An 18,022-nucleotide genomic window follows, 5' to 3' on the forward strand; every position below is an offset into this window, starting at 1 on the left:
TATATATATGTAAATTAATGAAGGTGAGTACGCAGCTCCTGCTCTTTTGTCACGTATTAATTGATGTTACGCTCTGTACTCTCTTAACCGTTTACTCCAAGGCATAAATACACTGAATTCTAACAACTGGTCATTACTGTAGCTATACCTATATAAAATCATAGTGTACACACACACACAGACACACACACACACACACACACACACACACACACAAACACACACATTTATGTATACATAAATATATATTTACATATATATATATTTACATTATATATATACATATTTATGTAATATATACACATATATATTCATAAATATATACATATATATATATGTATGTATACGCACGTGCGCGCGCGCACACACACACACACACACACACACACACACACATATATATCATTAGTTAGTCTATATATACTTATATATGACATAACTTAATTTAGTCTCGTTACATTTCTAATTTAATATCACAAACCAGCAATGATGTTTCACGATGTTTAAATGAGAAAATAAGCACAATTTTGAAGTCACTAATTGTGGGCTGTTTTGTGAATGGTTTTATATGTTTTTATTCGTTAAACTCTATGATAGAGATCGTCGATGGAACGTTAGAAAGATTATTTAACAAGATTCATGTTAGATTTTAAATATTTAGCTATTTGTACAGTCGGAAAAAAGAAAAGATAACCTGTGAAAAAGAAATACAGAGAAGCAATTTGGGGTTGGAAAATAATGGCACATGCTGCGATTCTAAGTAGCGAGAGCAGAACGGCAGATGTGGTAATTTAAATGAGTGTTAATTTGTTTTGTCTTTACTTTTTTATGGCGTTCAACCAAATTAAACTGTTTACGAAAGTCTGTTTACATAAACGAATTCCATTTATACTTTAACTGACTGAATAAACAAAACGCTATGCTCCCAGTTGCCGGGTTATGACCTAGAATCTTGGAGCTGCCTTTACATTACATCACAAAAGCAGGACATGATTCCACGATTCTAAAATAGGTGTGATTTTTGGTATTTCGTATGAATATATAAACACAATGCATGGCTAATCCAGATGCTATACAAAAGTGGTTCTTAACCTGAGAGCTAGTATCCCCTTGGGAACGTTGTGAGTTTACAAGGAGGCAGTAAACGCTAAGGTGGTACTATGGGCGTTGGTTTTTTTTTTTTTAGATGAGTCATGATTTTTCTGAGAAATAAGATATTTAAACCAGGTACAATGACTTATATTTTAAACATATTTTCTAAACCTCTTTGCCGAGATTAGAATTCAGGTAAGACAGTGTGTTATCAGTGAACGGAAACAAGATTGAAGATGCGCCAAGTCCAATATAATTTCATTACATACGTCCTTTTCTTAGTAATTTCCACACAAAAGAAGAGGATAATATGGTGGCCCTAGTTCACGCAAATATATACAGATACACATGCTGGACAGGATGCTATATAACAATATGGATAAGAAGTTGTAAAAAAATTAGCCTCTTTTTGATTAAAGCAGTCTACTGTTTTTTTTCGTTTTTTTTTGTACAAAGTGCGAGGTGGGGGTGTTAGTAAAAGTCCTTTTGGTGACAGGGGACGTTGAGCCATAAAAGATTAAGAAACGTTGCTTTATATTATTCACCGAATTCTGTTTTACCTTCAGCACAAATTTAATCGACTCTACCTATTTTCTGACTGAAATGGTTCATTATAAGGTAAAAGAGTAAAACTAAATCTCTTCCGCTCGAAATAATTTAACTGCAGGTAATCGTGTTTACACGGATTAAAATGACAGCCTCTAGTTTGGTACATCATAATTGTACTAAATATTGCCGAGTTTGATATGTGCAGTAATTATGTGTCAATGTGTTTTTGAAAGATACAATATTGTTAAAACTCTACTGGAAGATACTTTGTGTGATTCAGGTTTGGCTTGACATGACTTGGTTGGATGTGGTTGACCTATGTGCACAAGAGGGGAAAAAATTTTTTTAATAAAGACAAAGAATGGTATCGTAAGCTTAGGGGTGAACGTTATAAGAAATTACAGCAAGTAGATCATTAATTTCAGAGAAAAAATCTGGAGATAAAAACCAATCTTTGGAGCATTGACAAAGTGTGAATCAAAGTGACTCCTGTTGGGCAGGCTACGCTGGTGCAATCTGACGAGGAACTCCAATATGAGACATAGTCCATACGCTTGGCACTCTGTTGGTTAAGACGACGAGGGTTCCAGTCGATCAGATCAACGGAACAGCTAACTCGTGAACTCAACGTGCAAGTGGCTGAGCACTCCACAGACACGTTTGCCCTTAAAGTAGTTCTTGGGGAGATTCAGCGTGACACAGAGCGTGACAAGGCTGACTCCTTTGAAATACAGGTACTACTAATTTTTGTCAGCTGAGTAGTATACATATAAAAGTAGGGTTTTATGTATGCTGTATATGATTGAAGACATTACTTTTGCCAAGGGAAACAACATTGTTTTCACAAAACTTTCCAAGGGCATGGGGCCACTGATAAATGACTCAATAGACTTCAGTACATCTGACTTTACAAGGAACTACTCCCAACATGTATTCTTTTTCTGTTTGTTAAATTTTTTTTGTTATGTATCAGTGTCTCATACACGTAAAAATGTGACGATAAAAATATATAAAAACATAACCGAAATAGTATGTGATAAGATGGTGCTGTTGCTTCTTGCAACAGCAATGACTCAATCGTCAACTCACTGCAACTTCTGGCTCACAGTGACTTACAAGGATCTCACAACCTTTTTCTATCACAATAACAACGACCTGCCTGCATTTCTCTGAACTAGCTAATTGTCGACGCAGACGACATACCCTCTCCATTTGTCCCACGCGTTAGACATTCTCTCGTCACACTCTTTATCATCCCTCAGATCCCGTTCTCGCTTTCAGCACTTCGCCTAGTCCTTCCCCTTAAAAAATAATTACTATCAGGAAATTTCTTCCCATTTACGTGTTCCTACAAGACTGACTCACCAGTTCTGGTGCTGAATGCTAACTACATACATCTCAAAGATACGAAAGAGATTGTGAATACATTAAGCACTGTCCTTATTCTGATTACTTTATATTAATAGAAGAAAAAAACGGATCTTTAAGATGTTTCTTCGTCATATACGAGTGCCTCCTTACAAGTTTATAGATTCTGCCTATCCCTCTGCCTATCTATCTATCTATCTATCTATCTATCTATCTATCTATCTATCTGTCTGTCTACTTATCTATCTGTTTGCCTATCTGTCTGCTTGACTGTCTGTTTGTCTGTCTGTCTGTCTGTCTCTCTACTTACCTAGCTATATACAAATGTATAAGTATACCTATATATTTGCGTGTTTATATTGTGTCTGCATAGTTTCTACCAACACAGTTATACACGTACGCACACACTTTTCACATATGCATAATATATATACACATACATACATACATACATACATAAATACATAAATACAGACAGACAGACATGTATGTACGTTTGTCTGTATAACTTTGGAATGTTTTAAAGAATGTTTCCTCATTTAGCTCGATTTAGTTCACAGTTTATATGCTAAAAAAACGCGTTCCACGATTAGATTCATATGTTTTCCAATAGAAATTACCTTGAAAAATATGTTAGTAAGGTTGTACTTCTTATAACATTAATTTACTAAACTGTGATTGTGCAAGGCAGTAATTAAATATGCTCATCCATCTGTTGAAACTTCGCAGATTTTTACGCTTTTGAATTTTTGCGTTTTATTTTGCCAACGGCTCCGCTAGCAGAGCAGACTACTGAGATTCTACAAACCTTCAGTTACTTAGAAATCTCTCTTAACTTCAAAGTTACTTAGCTTCAATTTTCAGAACCAGATTTTTGCTTAAATTTTATTTTTTGATAAACAATTTCTTTTTGTCTTGATCCCCAGGACTCAAAAAAATTCGGTTTCACGGTGTATTAGTGACCGACATCACAACCTGCCTCCTGAAGTGGACGCCAGCCCCTTGCAGAGTTCAAGGCCAGCACTTTTGTGGGCAGGAGATAAGCTGATTATATCAACCACAGTATTTAGTACTCTACTTTATCGTCCCCGAAGAGATCAAAGGCAAAGTTCTCCTCGGTGTGATTTGAACTTAGAACGTAAACAACCGGCAGGAATGCTGTTAAGCATATTTTCCGGCTTGCTAACGGTTCTACCGGCACGCCACCTTGACTAACGTAATAAATATCCAGTTGTAAATTATATCAACAGAATAAAAGCAATGTAGCAATGTTGTGGGATGTTTTTGATATTACAGTCCCAGAGACTTGATATATTATTGTTCGTTTATTCCCATATTCATCTTACAGAATAAAAGAATTATGTATTCTAGGTATGACACTGACTTAGGGGTAATATTAAGAACTGGATCTAGTGTTTTTTTTTATGGATCTGTTTCCATGAAATTTTGTGTCAGTTAAAAAAGAAAAGGAAAACGTAAAGAAAAAAATGTTTGCCTTATTTAGGATAAACTAAATAGATACATGATTCACGAATAAACTGTTTCAATGTGTGTTCCTGGCGTGTGGTAAGTAGATTAATAACTTGTTTACTGCTATATCCTTTTTCTAACTGATATTTGATACCGACTTTACTGTTTATCAGCAGCCATACTTTATATGTGAGGAAGATAGAATACTTGTAGTTTAACCTGTCACTACCCCTTCCCTGCAAAAGATGTAACACTTACAGACTTTAGCCAGATATAAGGTAATATGTTGTGGGGTGTTTTGATAATAAAAAATTGTTACAATTGAATATATTTATTGAAGTTTTCATGTATCTACACTTTTTTTAAAAATCTAAATCGATTTTAACGAGTTTTTTTTCTTTTTTGCTTTAATTCTTTTTTTAAAATAAATAAGCGTTCATCCTGTTACATTCTTACTAAATACGAAACAACAATTCATAAGACTATATTATTTTGTAAATAAACAGATAACGAATCTGTGCCCACCCCCCACGCCGTCCCCGCGCTGCTACAGGCAACAGCTATGATGGATGAGGGAACCCCCTCGCAAATATGAGCTGATTACCTTTCTGTGCTACATTCCCAATTCCAACAAATTAATGTGTGCGTATGTTTAAGGCCTTCTCGTTTTTCTTACCTAATTCAACGTCCGTTACCTTTTATAGAGGTAGCCCGAACTAAGTCACGCAGGTTTTTCTCGGTCTAATTCTCTTTTGTGAAAGTAATAAGATATGTTCTAGTTATATGAAACAAGGATTTCTTACACAGGCACTTTACTTTCTATATCGGGTGCGTGACTGAGGGAGATTATAGGTGTACGACTTTTTAATGAAGTGTAAAATAGATGCAACTGAGAACCAAAACTGTTGAGCGAAAACCGTAAGTCCCAGGCAGAGTGCAATTATCTCTGGATTCACCGGAACCGAGGCTGGTTTGGATAGTAAATTGTTACTGCATTACACTGATGTTACATTGTCCTATTTTTACAATAATAATAATAATAATAATAATAATAATAATAATAAAAACGTTGTAGCATCTCTTAATGAGAATTTTATTCTTTTTGCTGTACAACAATTAAAAGTAAAATGAAGTATAATTTAATTAGTCTTTCTTTTCTTCCTTCTTTGCGTCACGATGCCCAAGAGTCATAAGACGGGGTTTCAACCCGATTCCCATGGTGTATAAGTGACTAAGATAACATTGCTCCAAACTGAACGTTGGTCCGTCGCAGAGTCCCTTTTAGTCCAAGGGTTCTCAACAATTTTTTATCTATGGATCCCTTTGATTACTGTTTTATTCTGGTGGACCCCCCCCCCTAACCATTCGATGTTTAAAAGCTAATTTTATAGAAACTTGTGGAGGTTGAACTATGGAAAATGTTAGAGAAAGAAACCCGGACTTTTATACCGAGTATCTTAATCTGAAATTCAATAACAGAACAGACAGTGAAATATAAGTTAGCTTAACCATTCCAACACTTAGTTTTTTGGCAATGAAAAGGGCTCTTTAAGGTTTTATATATAGTTACCAAATGAAGAAGATGCAGTTACAACTAGCGGTGGCGGGAGGCTTATGTGGATTATCCCATCAGTTAGATGATGAAGGAAATACAGATAGAGATTACTGTATATAAAATATTCTAATACAAAACTAATCTGAGAGTGATTATTGAAATATACTTATGAAAATCTTCCGTTACATTATTTAAGAAAGCGAAATTCTTAATTAGCAATCCAGCAGACAAGTGTGTTTCAACAGATACAGATTTGAGTAAATTATCTGTTATCTCGATATCGTTAATACGCATTCTTAAATAGCTTGAAATAGATTGTATGTAGTTCAATGTTTTTCAAAAGAATCCGACAAATATGTTATATATATATATGCGGTGGGTGCGATTGGATATATATATATATATCATTACCATCATCAAGTATAGCCTATAGTTTAAAATATCGACCGGAAATGAAAATAAAAAAATACAAAACAGCAAGAGTTACATTGGAGCAAGTTACAGGTGTGTTTCAAAAAATTAGAATATACAAAAATTACATATTTGTTATCATTTAAGTAAAAAGGTCAAAATTTCATTTGTATTAAGGTTAAATTTAAACTGATCTACTCCCAATAGTTTGTTGTTATAAATTAACATTTATTATTTCCACGCAGGGATCATTACAAAAAGAATTAGTGGCCAAAATGGAGTCTCAAAAATCAGATGATTCAATACACCTTTATTAAGATGCCACCTGGGTTTCCATCGCACCTAAGCTACGTCACAGATTAAGTTACCTCTTCCAATAAAGGACGTTTTCTGGGGGTTAATAAACTTAAAGAAGTTCCAGCTAAGTATTGAGTGAGATTCTTACCCACCTCTCTATCTTTGACAAGATATTCTATTCTCATAATGTTTTTGAGTGTTCAGATAGTATTACATTGTAATAAGAGGTAATGCTAATTGGACGCAAACTGAATTGATCAAGCCTGCTTGATCAACCCCGGCTCGGTCTCCTAGGTAATCCCCGAAACATCTAATGACCCCCAAGAAACATCACTGACGATATGTCAAGGTGCATCACATGATGATGTAAGGAAAAATTGTGATATTAGATTTTAAATGATCCCTGTGAGGTTACCGTAAATTGTAGCTTATATCAACAAAATACTGGATGAGAATCGATTTAGATTTTTTGAACGCGTAATATTGAAATTATAATCTTGACATTAACTGACAACAAACATCTGAGATTCATTTTAATGTAATCTTGACTTGAGACAGGAATCACAGAACAAATCTGTAATTATATCTTTCGGAAGTATGAAAGAGGGTGTTGTGACAATCGTGATGTTTTTATTGTTGTTTTTTTTTTAACCTAAGGACACTATGAACATAGAGAGAAATTACTCCAACTGGAAAATGAAATTTATTCGTTAACACGAATTCTATGATATATATATATATATAAATTTTGCTTTGACTATATACAAATCCTTGTTAATAACCATAGATAAAAATTTCTAACTCACAATTAATGATGCATAGAAGAAGCTGGTTGGCTAAATGATATCTATGTTAAATTATGAACCATGCAATCCAGTAGACAGCAAAGCTAATCAAGTGTAATTTCCTACCATGCCTCACTATATATAGGATTTCTTAAAGTCTTATTTTAAAGATATCCTATGTCATAACAATAACTGTGATCCACTAGAGGCTCATGAACTAAAGAATTAATTTTAGATGCCTTTTCAAAGGTTAGGTAGAGGAAGAAGACAGATGGGCAAAAGAGAAAGAAAGTATCCTCAGTCCAGAGATTTGAGCCGAAGATTTGCAAAAGAATGAACTCCGGTCATCCAAGGGCCATTACATTCGATTACATTCACTGGAACTTAATTTATCGACTCCGAAAAGTTGAAAGGTAAAAATAGACTTCGGCAGAATTTGAACTCAGATCGCAAAGACGGACGAAATGCCGCTAAACACTTTGTCCGGCATGCTAACGATTCTGCCAGCTCGTCGTCTTTCGTCGTCTACTAATAACGACAACTCAAACTGTTTACATGAATCACGGGATAATATTTTACTTACCAAGATTCAGATTGATTGTCGCTGATACCTCTCCCAGTTTGTTCTTTGCTACCACCTTGTATGTCCCAGCATCATCTTTGCTTACATTAAATAGATCCATGATGACATTATAGGTAGGGCCTCCTTTAGGTTCCAAGCGCATTTTCAGCTTGTCTGAAGGATTTAATGGTGTAGTTCCAAGAAACCATTTTATTTCTGGTTCTGGAGACGCTTCCAAAACACATAAGAATACGAGTTTCTTTCCCCCGTTTTCCTGCTTCAATGTGGGCTTTTGTGTAAAGCGGGGTGCTACGTCATCCCCGACACCCATCTTGGTATTTTATTATCCGCTAGCCGTTGGAAACTGAAAAGAGAAAAAAAATAATCAGTTACATTTATATAACTTGTAATTTGAATATATTTTTAAAACAATAATTCGTTTAATTAGACACAAAAATAATCGATGAAATAACGCCTGTCAATCTTGGTACGTAATTTCTAAATTTCAATCACAGGGATTACGTTTATCACTAGACAGAGCATAAAGTCAGTCTCCTTTTGAGGGGCAATTCGATTATATGGCGCTGAACAGATTTTAAAAGATAGAAAATTGTTGTCGTTCAAACTCAGGGCTGAAAAAAGAAGTCGTAAACTACTATATAGTCATTTTTTTAAATCGTTTGGTCAAGAGAAAAGGCAGTGCCCTTGGCCCTTCAAAGGGCCTCTAAAATTGGTGGGAGTGATTACAACAGCGACCGGCTTAAGGTAAACAATGAACCGAGTGGTGATGTTTAGCTGAGCAATGGATTAAGTCTGCCAGCTAAGTAGGCCACGGCAAGATCAAACCCAAAAGGCAACGAGTCGTAATAAATATCACAAGGCATCTGGTTTGACATTGTGATAGATCGGATGCCACGTTAATTGTTTGCCCCAATACGTGAGGAATGGAATAATGGATGGACGGCAACTTTGATTTCGGAGGGATTTGAACTCAGAACATCGAGAATCAGAGCAAATAATGCGAAGTATTTATTATATCTGGTGCCCTAACGGCTCTCCAGCTTGTTGCCTTTTACTGGAATATTGTTTTTTGATTGATGCAAAGATCAGAATTCTTTCGAAGTTGCTGATATTTTAAAATTTTGCAGCGAATTAATTTAGTCCTCTTAATTTTTTTGATTTAATTCTATAGAAAATAAAACACTTGTCCATGATGCCACGCATTGGGATTGGATCTCGAACCTCGTCGTTGCGAAGTGAACGTTTTTAGCATTTGGCTATGCTCACATCCTCACTAAAATAGTTTCCTGGCGTCCTAAAAATATCTCTTGTGACTATGAACTTGCAATATGCAAGCCTCCATATCATGAACCTGTCAGTTCACACGAACTTATACACGATCCTTCATAAACGATCTCGTCTTACGTTGTTAAAGAATTTGTTATAATATAAGATGGTTTTGCAAAAATTTGTCTTCTACTCAACTTTTTTTTTTCTCTGATGTTACCTAACTATGGGCAATATATTCACGATACACTTTCGGTAAGGAAGACGCACTAGCTCCGTAATTGTGCACAAGATCGTTTAAAATCTAATACTAAGATTTGCTTCCTCTTCCAAGTGTGGAAAGAGTGATATGTCGCGATAGTTGATAGACAATTTTTATCTTATACAGAGAAACTATAAAGACACTCTTAAAATATGATACTTCTTCAATATTAATAAGAAGGAATTGTACATTTTATCAGGCACTCTAACGATTCTGCTAGGTTGGCGAATTAGCAAAATCAGGTACTTGAAGCTTGACTTGATATTTATTTTTATACAAAGTCAATATTAAAGCAACCTCAACCGCGGTAAGCAGATAAAACTGAAACGGGTTTAGAGAGGAGCTATCGCACAGACAGTGGAGGTGCAATGGCCCAGTGGTTAGGGCAGCGGACTCGCGGTCATAGGATTGCGGTTTCGATTCCCAGACTGGGCGTTGTGAGTGTTTATTGAGCGAAAACGCTTAAAGCTCCACAAGGTTCCGGCAGGGGATGGTGGCGAACCCTGCTGTACTATTTCACCACAACTTTCTCTTACTTCCTGTTTCTGTTGTGCCTGTAATTCAAAGGGTCAGCCTTGTTACACTCTGTGTCACGCTGAATATCCCCGAGAACTACGTTAAGGGTACACGTGTCTGTGGAGTGGTCAGCCACTTGCACGTTAATTTCGCGAGCAGGCTGTTCCGTTGATCGGATTAACTGGAACCCTTGACATCGTAAGCGACGGAGTGCCAACATACACACATCGCATAGACAGCTGTTAAAATTCATTACCAGCTCAACTGATTTGAATTTGCCATAGTTTCCTGTCAATGTCATTACCACAACACTTAATTATCAATACCGTGACTTGTGAAGACCATAGGGCGGGGTCTTTCAAAGTGGGTTCTGAAAAACCCCAGGGTCATATGAAAATATTTCTGGGATTCTGTGAAATATGACTTTTCTTAATAAAATTTAATAAAAGTTTATAATATAAAACACATGGTATCCATTATATTAAAAAGAATCAGCCATTTGTACTGTTTTTGTTTCATTTAATATTTTTTTTGAAATGAGGGTAGTATAGGGGCATCCGTAAAATATGGGTGAGGGCTTCGCGATTTTTTGAAAATTGCTCAATGATTTCTGCACCAAAATGATTTTTGTGAATTTGGGAACGGCTGCTGAGATGATAGCAGATGAAATTTGTGAATTCCTAATCTTACTTTCTTTACTTATCTCGATCCTATGAACAGACGATCGCAGTATGATTATGGTATCTTAATACCAGCAGTCCGACCACTTCTTGACTTGACACAGTAATTATTACGGAAGACAACGATAAGATGTGTCTATGGACGTAGTAACGTAGGAGTAGACAGGTATGCAAGCGATTTCTCGTTTATTGACTGTGGTGGATGATGATCAATGCTTTTGTGAAGAAATCGCATGGATCGTAGATTTAGTCCAACCTCACACACACATGCAAAACACATACATGCGCGCGCACATAGACACAAATACGTATGGCGTGGTGACTGTGTGTATGTGTGTGTATACGCGTATTTGCGTGCGTGTGTGGTGTGTGTGTGAGAGAGAGAGAGAGAGAGAGAGAGAGAGAGAGAGAGAGAGAGAGAAAGAATGAGGAAGAGAGAGAGAAAACATGCGACAAAGAGGAAGAACTAGACTCTCTCCCGGAAGCTGCATGACAAATTCATTGAGCCTAAGCAATATTTGTAATCGGTAATTTGTGGGTTCTTCATGACAAAATTACCGTACTATTTCCGATTCAGTTAGCTACATTTCATGCAACATATGATCTTTTTATAACCTACATGATGCCAAAGTTGAACAGCTCGTCATTATATTGTGTTTAAAATCCTAATTAAAGTATTAGAATTTACTAATGGCGTCACCAAACCTAAAATAACTTTTATAACATCTAAATATTTCAAATCATATACAAGCAATTTACTGTACATGATTTCGTAAATCATAATGTCTAGGAAATATTACTTCGATTTTAAAAAATAGTTTAACCGTATAATCCATTTCAATTATTCTTTTCGTAACCTCCGGTACCACATTTTTTCTAATACACCCACTGCTTCTTTGCATTTGAAAATGGCCTAGTAGCATTCGTTTTGTCTTTACGTTCTGAGTTCAAATTCTGTCGAGGTCAACTTTGCCTTTCATCCTTTCGGGGTCTATAAAATAAGTACCAGCTGAGCACTGGGGTCAAAGTAATCGACTAGCTAGAAATTTCGGCCTTATACCTATAGTAGAAAGGATTGTTGTTGTTGTTTCAAGCCTTGTGCCTATATTAAAAAAGTTATTATTGTTAAAATTTTCAATCTCAGAATATATATATATTTTTTTTATTACTCTGTAACCTTATCATATGAATATCAAGTCCTGCTGTCTTTTAAGCGGTGGTGTAGGATACAAGAGAAATAATTAAGATAGATAATAGTCGACTTCAAGCACACGAGTTGCGAAAAAATAATACATGAGAAGTTAAAAACTTTCTTCAACTTTGTAAGTTGTATTCGCTTGTGTATTACCTTCGCATACGTCGCAAAGTTTAATTTAATTTCATAAGTTTAATTTGTTTTTTAATTCAACATTCTTAGCATTTTCTTTTAAATTAATATCGAGATGTGTTCTTGCCAGAGAGAAACGAATGAATCATCTTGCCTGTGCTTATGCATCTTACCTTTGTACATAAACGGTATTGAAAGCGTTCTGATCACATTTCTTATAGTTCCTCCTGATTTAGAGATCTGCTTTGTCTGCTACTAAAAGCTAACGACACAGACAGCTGGGATATTAAATGTCAAAATTTCAAGAACCAGAAAGGCTGTTAAATCTCCCACCCGAATCAGATTCGCCGTGCTCATGTATACGTTTGCGTGTTCTTAAAATAACAATCAAGCAGAAGTAAGCGATTGTTTTAATTTACTGCTTATTTACGAGATGTTTTCATAGTTTGTTTGTTTTTTCTCTCTGAAATATGCGCTGTTTATTAATATAGGTATGTAATATATGCTTATTAATAAAGACGATCTTTCTTGTATTTATATAGAAGTGATAGATATTAATACACTGTCTTCCATCATTTCTTCCGTGACAGTGTTTCTAGTGTACTTTAGGTCATGATTACTCCAATTACACAAAGCTCAAGCTGGAGCTACTCGGAATTGTAATAATATTTTGTATGTTCCATAAGTCAGGAAACAATTTTGCTTATTTAAAATTGCGCTGGTACATAACCAAATGGATCACAAACAATACTAAATAAAAAAAATGTTGCTCCATACATGTATAGAGAAAAGGGTCTTTTAGATTAGATTTGAACATTCTGCTAATGTGTAAAATACGATTTAGGCATATCATGAAATGTTACTAATACCTGTAATGTACAATGTCATACTAAACTTATTCAATTAGAGTTTGTTATATTTTAATATGTAAGATCAAAATAGATTGATAATTGCAATGGAATGTAACGGCAATTTTACCAACAATATTCATAAGTTACGTTATAAAGACACCATTTCTTCTGTAGTATCGAATTAACGCCTTTTCTGTCAATTGGAACGGTAACGTCTACCCGATTGCAATGCACCAAATACCTTTTCCTGAGGAATGCAAACAATTCAAGGCAAACCGAATCTAGCTCTCAATTTCGATTCCAAGTTGAAACTTGCTTTATTGATGCCCTAATGCCTCCAGGAAAGGAATAAATATGGGAAGTTAATAGTTTCTCATTAAGTATCATATTTATGTAGCATGGTTTCATTTCTTTATAAATTAAATCAACAATTGAAATAAATTAGATTTGAAAGTTAGATGATGTTAGTTGAGTTGATATTATATTTGTCTATCTACACATGCACACGCACACACATACGCACATATACACACACACGCACGCACGCACACAAGCAAGCACACCCACAGACTCATATACATGTACGCACGAACACACGTAGATTAATGAGAGAAACCGTTTCCCTATTAATCATTCACATTTTAAAATGGTTGAATACTTTATTGGCAATCACTAAACTACTCTGGTTTACTCGTTTCAATATAATCGTACATTCAACTTCATAGTAACTCGAGGCTAATCCGATTTAACCTATTGTTTACTCATAAACTACATCTAATCATATTACCAGATCTCAGAAGATTTAGAACTTCATGTTTTAATGATTAATGTTGACTTAGTCAAAACGAATTTTATCAAGTAACATTATATTTCCAGATCGTAAATCAAGTTTACTACCAAACTTCAAAATGGAATAAAGTTTGATAATATCCTAATAGTTTTAATCTTCTTGTTCATATAAAGTATCCTTACGAGACAAAAGGTGTCATTTCTGGCCAAGAATTACATTTTAGTACTAAAGGATGAGCTTCGTTGTATAAATGAAGACCGTATAAAATTCCAGAACCTGTTTTCGAATCTTGCTTACCATTTTATTCCACTCACGTCATTAGTGTCCTTGAGAGAAGATTAAATAGTATAATCTCTTGTTTTTTTTTACTTGGTAAATGTGTTTTTTTATTCCTTTATTTTTTTTAGATAGGTTTCAAGAACCAAGATGTGACGAAATAGAATCCGAATAAGCGATAACATTTTATATATACCTATTTTTGACTGTTACACTTTTATAGAAAATAATTCAAATAAACGTTTGATAACGTGAACATAGCATCCATACATAAATAGTCACACACACATTTGTATACACACAAATGCAATCAGACACGTTCATGCGTTTTGTAAAAGGCAATTAATACTTTCAAATAAATGAGAATACATCCAACGTTCTCATGAACAGGGATATCGACAGACTAACTAAAACTAAAGCAATAACTAAATAAATCCAGGCATCATGGTGTAACTTTGCTAATTTGATAGCAAAAAAAAGGGTCCAGAAATTAACTCATTAAACAGACATGTTTACATGAGGTTAGTAACAGACTCATCCTAAAACTATTCACTGTATTATGACATTTTCTAACCATAAAACTGTTGGTCAATTACGTTTAAACAGAGTTCAACAAACGGAGCACACTGCTTATTAACAAAAGATTATGTATTTATATTTATACTATGAGATGGATAATGGCACCGACATAGATAAGGTAAGATGTTCATCTTGAAACAGCGAACAGCATATCACCTCACACCTTGAAAGATATATATCCTTAACATACAAGAAAAAGAGATAGCTTCTAAGTATCTTATAAAACAGTGAAAATGATACATTGTGATAATAGATATCGTTGTATCAAACCGGCATTGATGCAGACATTATCAGTAGTTTCCCCCTCAAATGTCACCACCTTCATGTTTAAGAGGCATGATGTAATAAATATGCGTGAATCATCTTCAAATATCATTCGTATGACTCTTACTTCTCTGGAAGAATAGAAGAAATCAACAATTATGGAGGTAGCGAATCCTTTGGTAACATATAGATGAAATATACCAAATATCTTATAAATAAAATAGAAAATAACGCTTCTAACTACCCCCATTGCAAAATGAGAGTCTAGTCTAGAATGCTTTCTTTTCTCCATCAAACGTCACTTGAAAAGGTCCGGAAAATGCATTGATATACTGAGAAGTCATTATTACATATAATATTACGTAGGAAGAATTGATGTATCACAAAGATTTTAGGCATCATAAAATTGGAATGCGCCTTTTCTTTCAAAAATACAAATAATAAAAGGAAAATTTCAATAAAACAGTGCTTGGAACACAACCGACCAGACATTGTTTTCCGGGACATAAAGCAAACGTCAGTTTCTGTTTTAACAAACATGTTTCGTTCGATGTTACCGTCAATATTAGCAGTGAACTTGAACGGAACGTTAATTATATTTTGTCTATGTGGTTTCATTCGTAAAATATAGTAAAAGTTGTATTATTACTTTAGAAAACGTTTACAAAAGATCTAAAAAATATCGGTTTCTCCTAAAATAGCAAAGTTTTACTTGATTCATATTGATTTAAGAAATCAGTGGATTCGTTCACGAATGAGCAACAGTTAAGCAAAAACTATAAAACATCTAGCAACCTTTTCATTTGTAGGAACACAAAATGTGTATTTGGACACTTACGTATCCATATATAAATATATACACCTATAAACATAATCATAATCTAGTATCACTTTTCGGCATAAAAATCGTGTATTTTACTTGTCCTGATCAAAATATTTTAGAACAGTCATGTAACTTTCGTACAGTGTGAAGAACAACACAACTGTATGGAACGTTTGGCAGTTATATATGCGTTGTAGAATGTTAGCTTGGTTTCTATATAACATGTTTTCCCCACATACGTTCCTATTCCATTTGACAATGCTATTTTCTTGATAATATTATTTCTATGTTGTAATAGCCTGGTAACTTGCCAACAGAGGTCAAGTCTTGTACAATAAAATTTGCCAGATGCAGATTTAGAAAAGGCTTCAGTTATTTTAGACACATTCTGAATATCTAGCATCAAACAGGCGAAATCCAAAATTTGTACGTCACGTCTTTCTACGTGTAACAAGTTCTTACAGCAAATTATTGATTGACTTGACACGATGACATTAAATTCTATTGAGAGTTTACAGACATAAAGGAACATATGAGCTGAATGTAGAATATGGAAGCGTCAATGTCCTTGGAACTGAATTGGATCTCAGATATAAAGTAGGTATCAAAATGCAATGAAGACAATTAAGGTAATTAAATGCATTTCTTTCTACGTTTGTTCCTTTATTTCTATCCTACTTGATCTTTTTGCATTATTTTCTTTTTATCTGATGCCGACATTTTGTATGAATGCTTTATAGTAATTCCAGCATTAGAACAATCCTGCCAATTATATTCTTTGTTTTGTTAACTTAGATTTTCTTTTGTTAATAAAACAATGAATTGGATATTACTAGATGCTAATTCTCTTAGAAACACAATAATGAATAATTGGTCAATCCTGTTCCAACTTCTTGAGCCAACTTCATGTCTTTCTTTACATAAAGTGGGAATATTTACGAGCATTTTTCATAAGCGTTTTAGGATCCCTTTCTTAGACTCCCGAGTTATGCCTTGTATATTGTACGTATGTGTTAATCAACATTGCTTACAATCTCTGACTGAATGCCAAGTACAGCAGCCGCTTATACGCAATCTCTTTTCACGTGGAAGAATGCTTCGCAGACAAGAAGTACATTCTTGTAAAAGGAAGATTTAGATATAACAGCATAGCTTCCCCAATAACGGCATGGCTTCCAATATAACGGTATGACTTCCATAAAAACGGCATGATCTTCACAACAAAAGCATGGCTTCCACAAGAACGGCATGGCTTCCACAATGACGGCATGACTTCCATAACAATGGTATGACTTGTGGAATAAAACCATGGTTTCCACATAAACGGTATAGATTCCACAATCTCTCATCAGATAGGATAAGATCAGATTACCTTCAGCAAGATTTAAAATTGAGGCTCTTATTCAAATTAGGTCTATACGACTGAGCAGTTACTATTTTTGTAACTAACTTTCAGTAAGAATGATTGTAATTGACAGGATATAAATTCTTATCCAAAATCGTATCTCAAAGCTCATTAAGTATCTTTGCCAAGTGAAAAATTGTTAGCCACCCTAAAAATTTCAAACAGCAATTTTTCGGGTACCTACATATTTGCCTTTCTAAATTGAATAACAGCATAGGTAATACTTTCTTCAGATTGTTCCAGTTGAGCTGGCTGTTGATTGTAAAGTTTCCGATTGCGTAGTCATATCCAGTATGCCACCTATTTTAATACAAGTCTACTGATTCTAGTTTGTATTCAATGTACGAGGTCTAAATTGCTATGCAACTACATATAAGACTACATATATAACATCAATGTATATATTTTACTTGAGCCCTTAGACTCATAAGGACGGTTACTCAGTTTACATGGCGTATAAGTGACCAAGATCACAAGTTCCACTTGATCTGGACACCGGTTTATTGCAGAGTTCAAGACCATCAGTTTTGAAGGGAAGTGACTAGATGTCTACATCGATCCTAGTGCTTGACTGGTATTTCATTTTATCGAAAGAACAGATGAAACGTAAATTTCAATTCGTCAATGTTAAACGCGAGCAAAACATTTCATTCCACGTCGCTCCGGTCCACTCAGCTGTAAATTAGTGACCCTGTAATGGACTGGTGTCCCGGTTCCCGGTCAGGGAGAAATGTTGTAATCTCGATTACTTATTCGCCATGTAAACCGTGTACCCGGCCCTTTAAATTCTATACATATATATATATGTATGTATGTATGTATTTAGATATAAATATATATATATAAATAAATATATACATATATATATATATA

General features: G+C 34.7%; 1 protein-coding gene across 1 annotated transcript in view; it reads right to left on the minus strand.

Annotated features, from left to right (window-relative positions):
* The window catches only part of LOC128248319 (disorganized muscle protein 1-like), a 58,549-nt gene that overhangs the window by 30,952 nt on the left and 9,575 nt on the right, over positions 1–18,022 (minus strand). The window contains exon 2 of the mRNA XM_052969252.1: positions 8,111–8,453. Within this exon, the coding sequence (XP_052825212.1) occupies positions 8,111–8,420 (310 nt within the window). The 5' untranslated portion in view covers positions 8,421–8,453. The remainder of the gene's footprint in view (positions 1–8,110; positions 8,454–18,022) is intronic.

The sequence above is a fragment of the Octopus bimaculoides genome, chromosome 7 (assembly GCF_001194135.2).
Source record: "Octopus bimaculoides isolate UCB-OBI-ISO-001 chromosome 7, ASM119413v2, whole genome shotgun sequence".
Taxonomy (NCBI): Eukaryota; Metazoa; Mollusca; class Cephalopoda; order Octopoda; family Octopodidae; genus Octopus; species Octopus bimaculoides.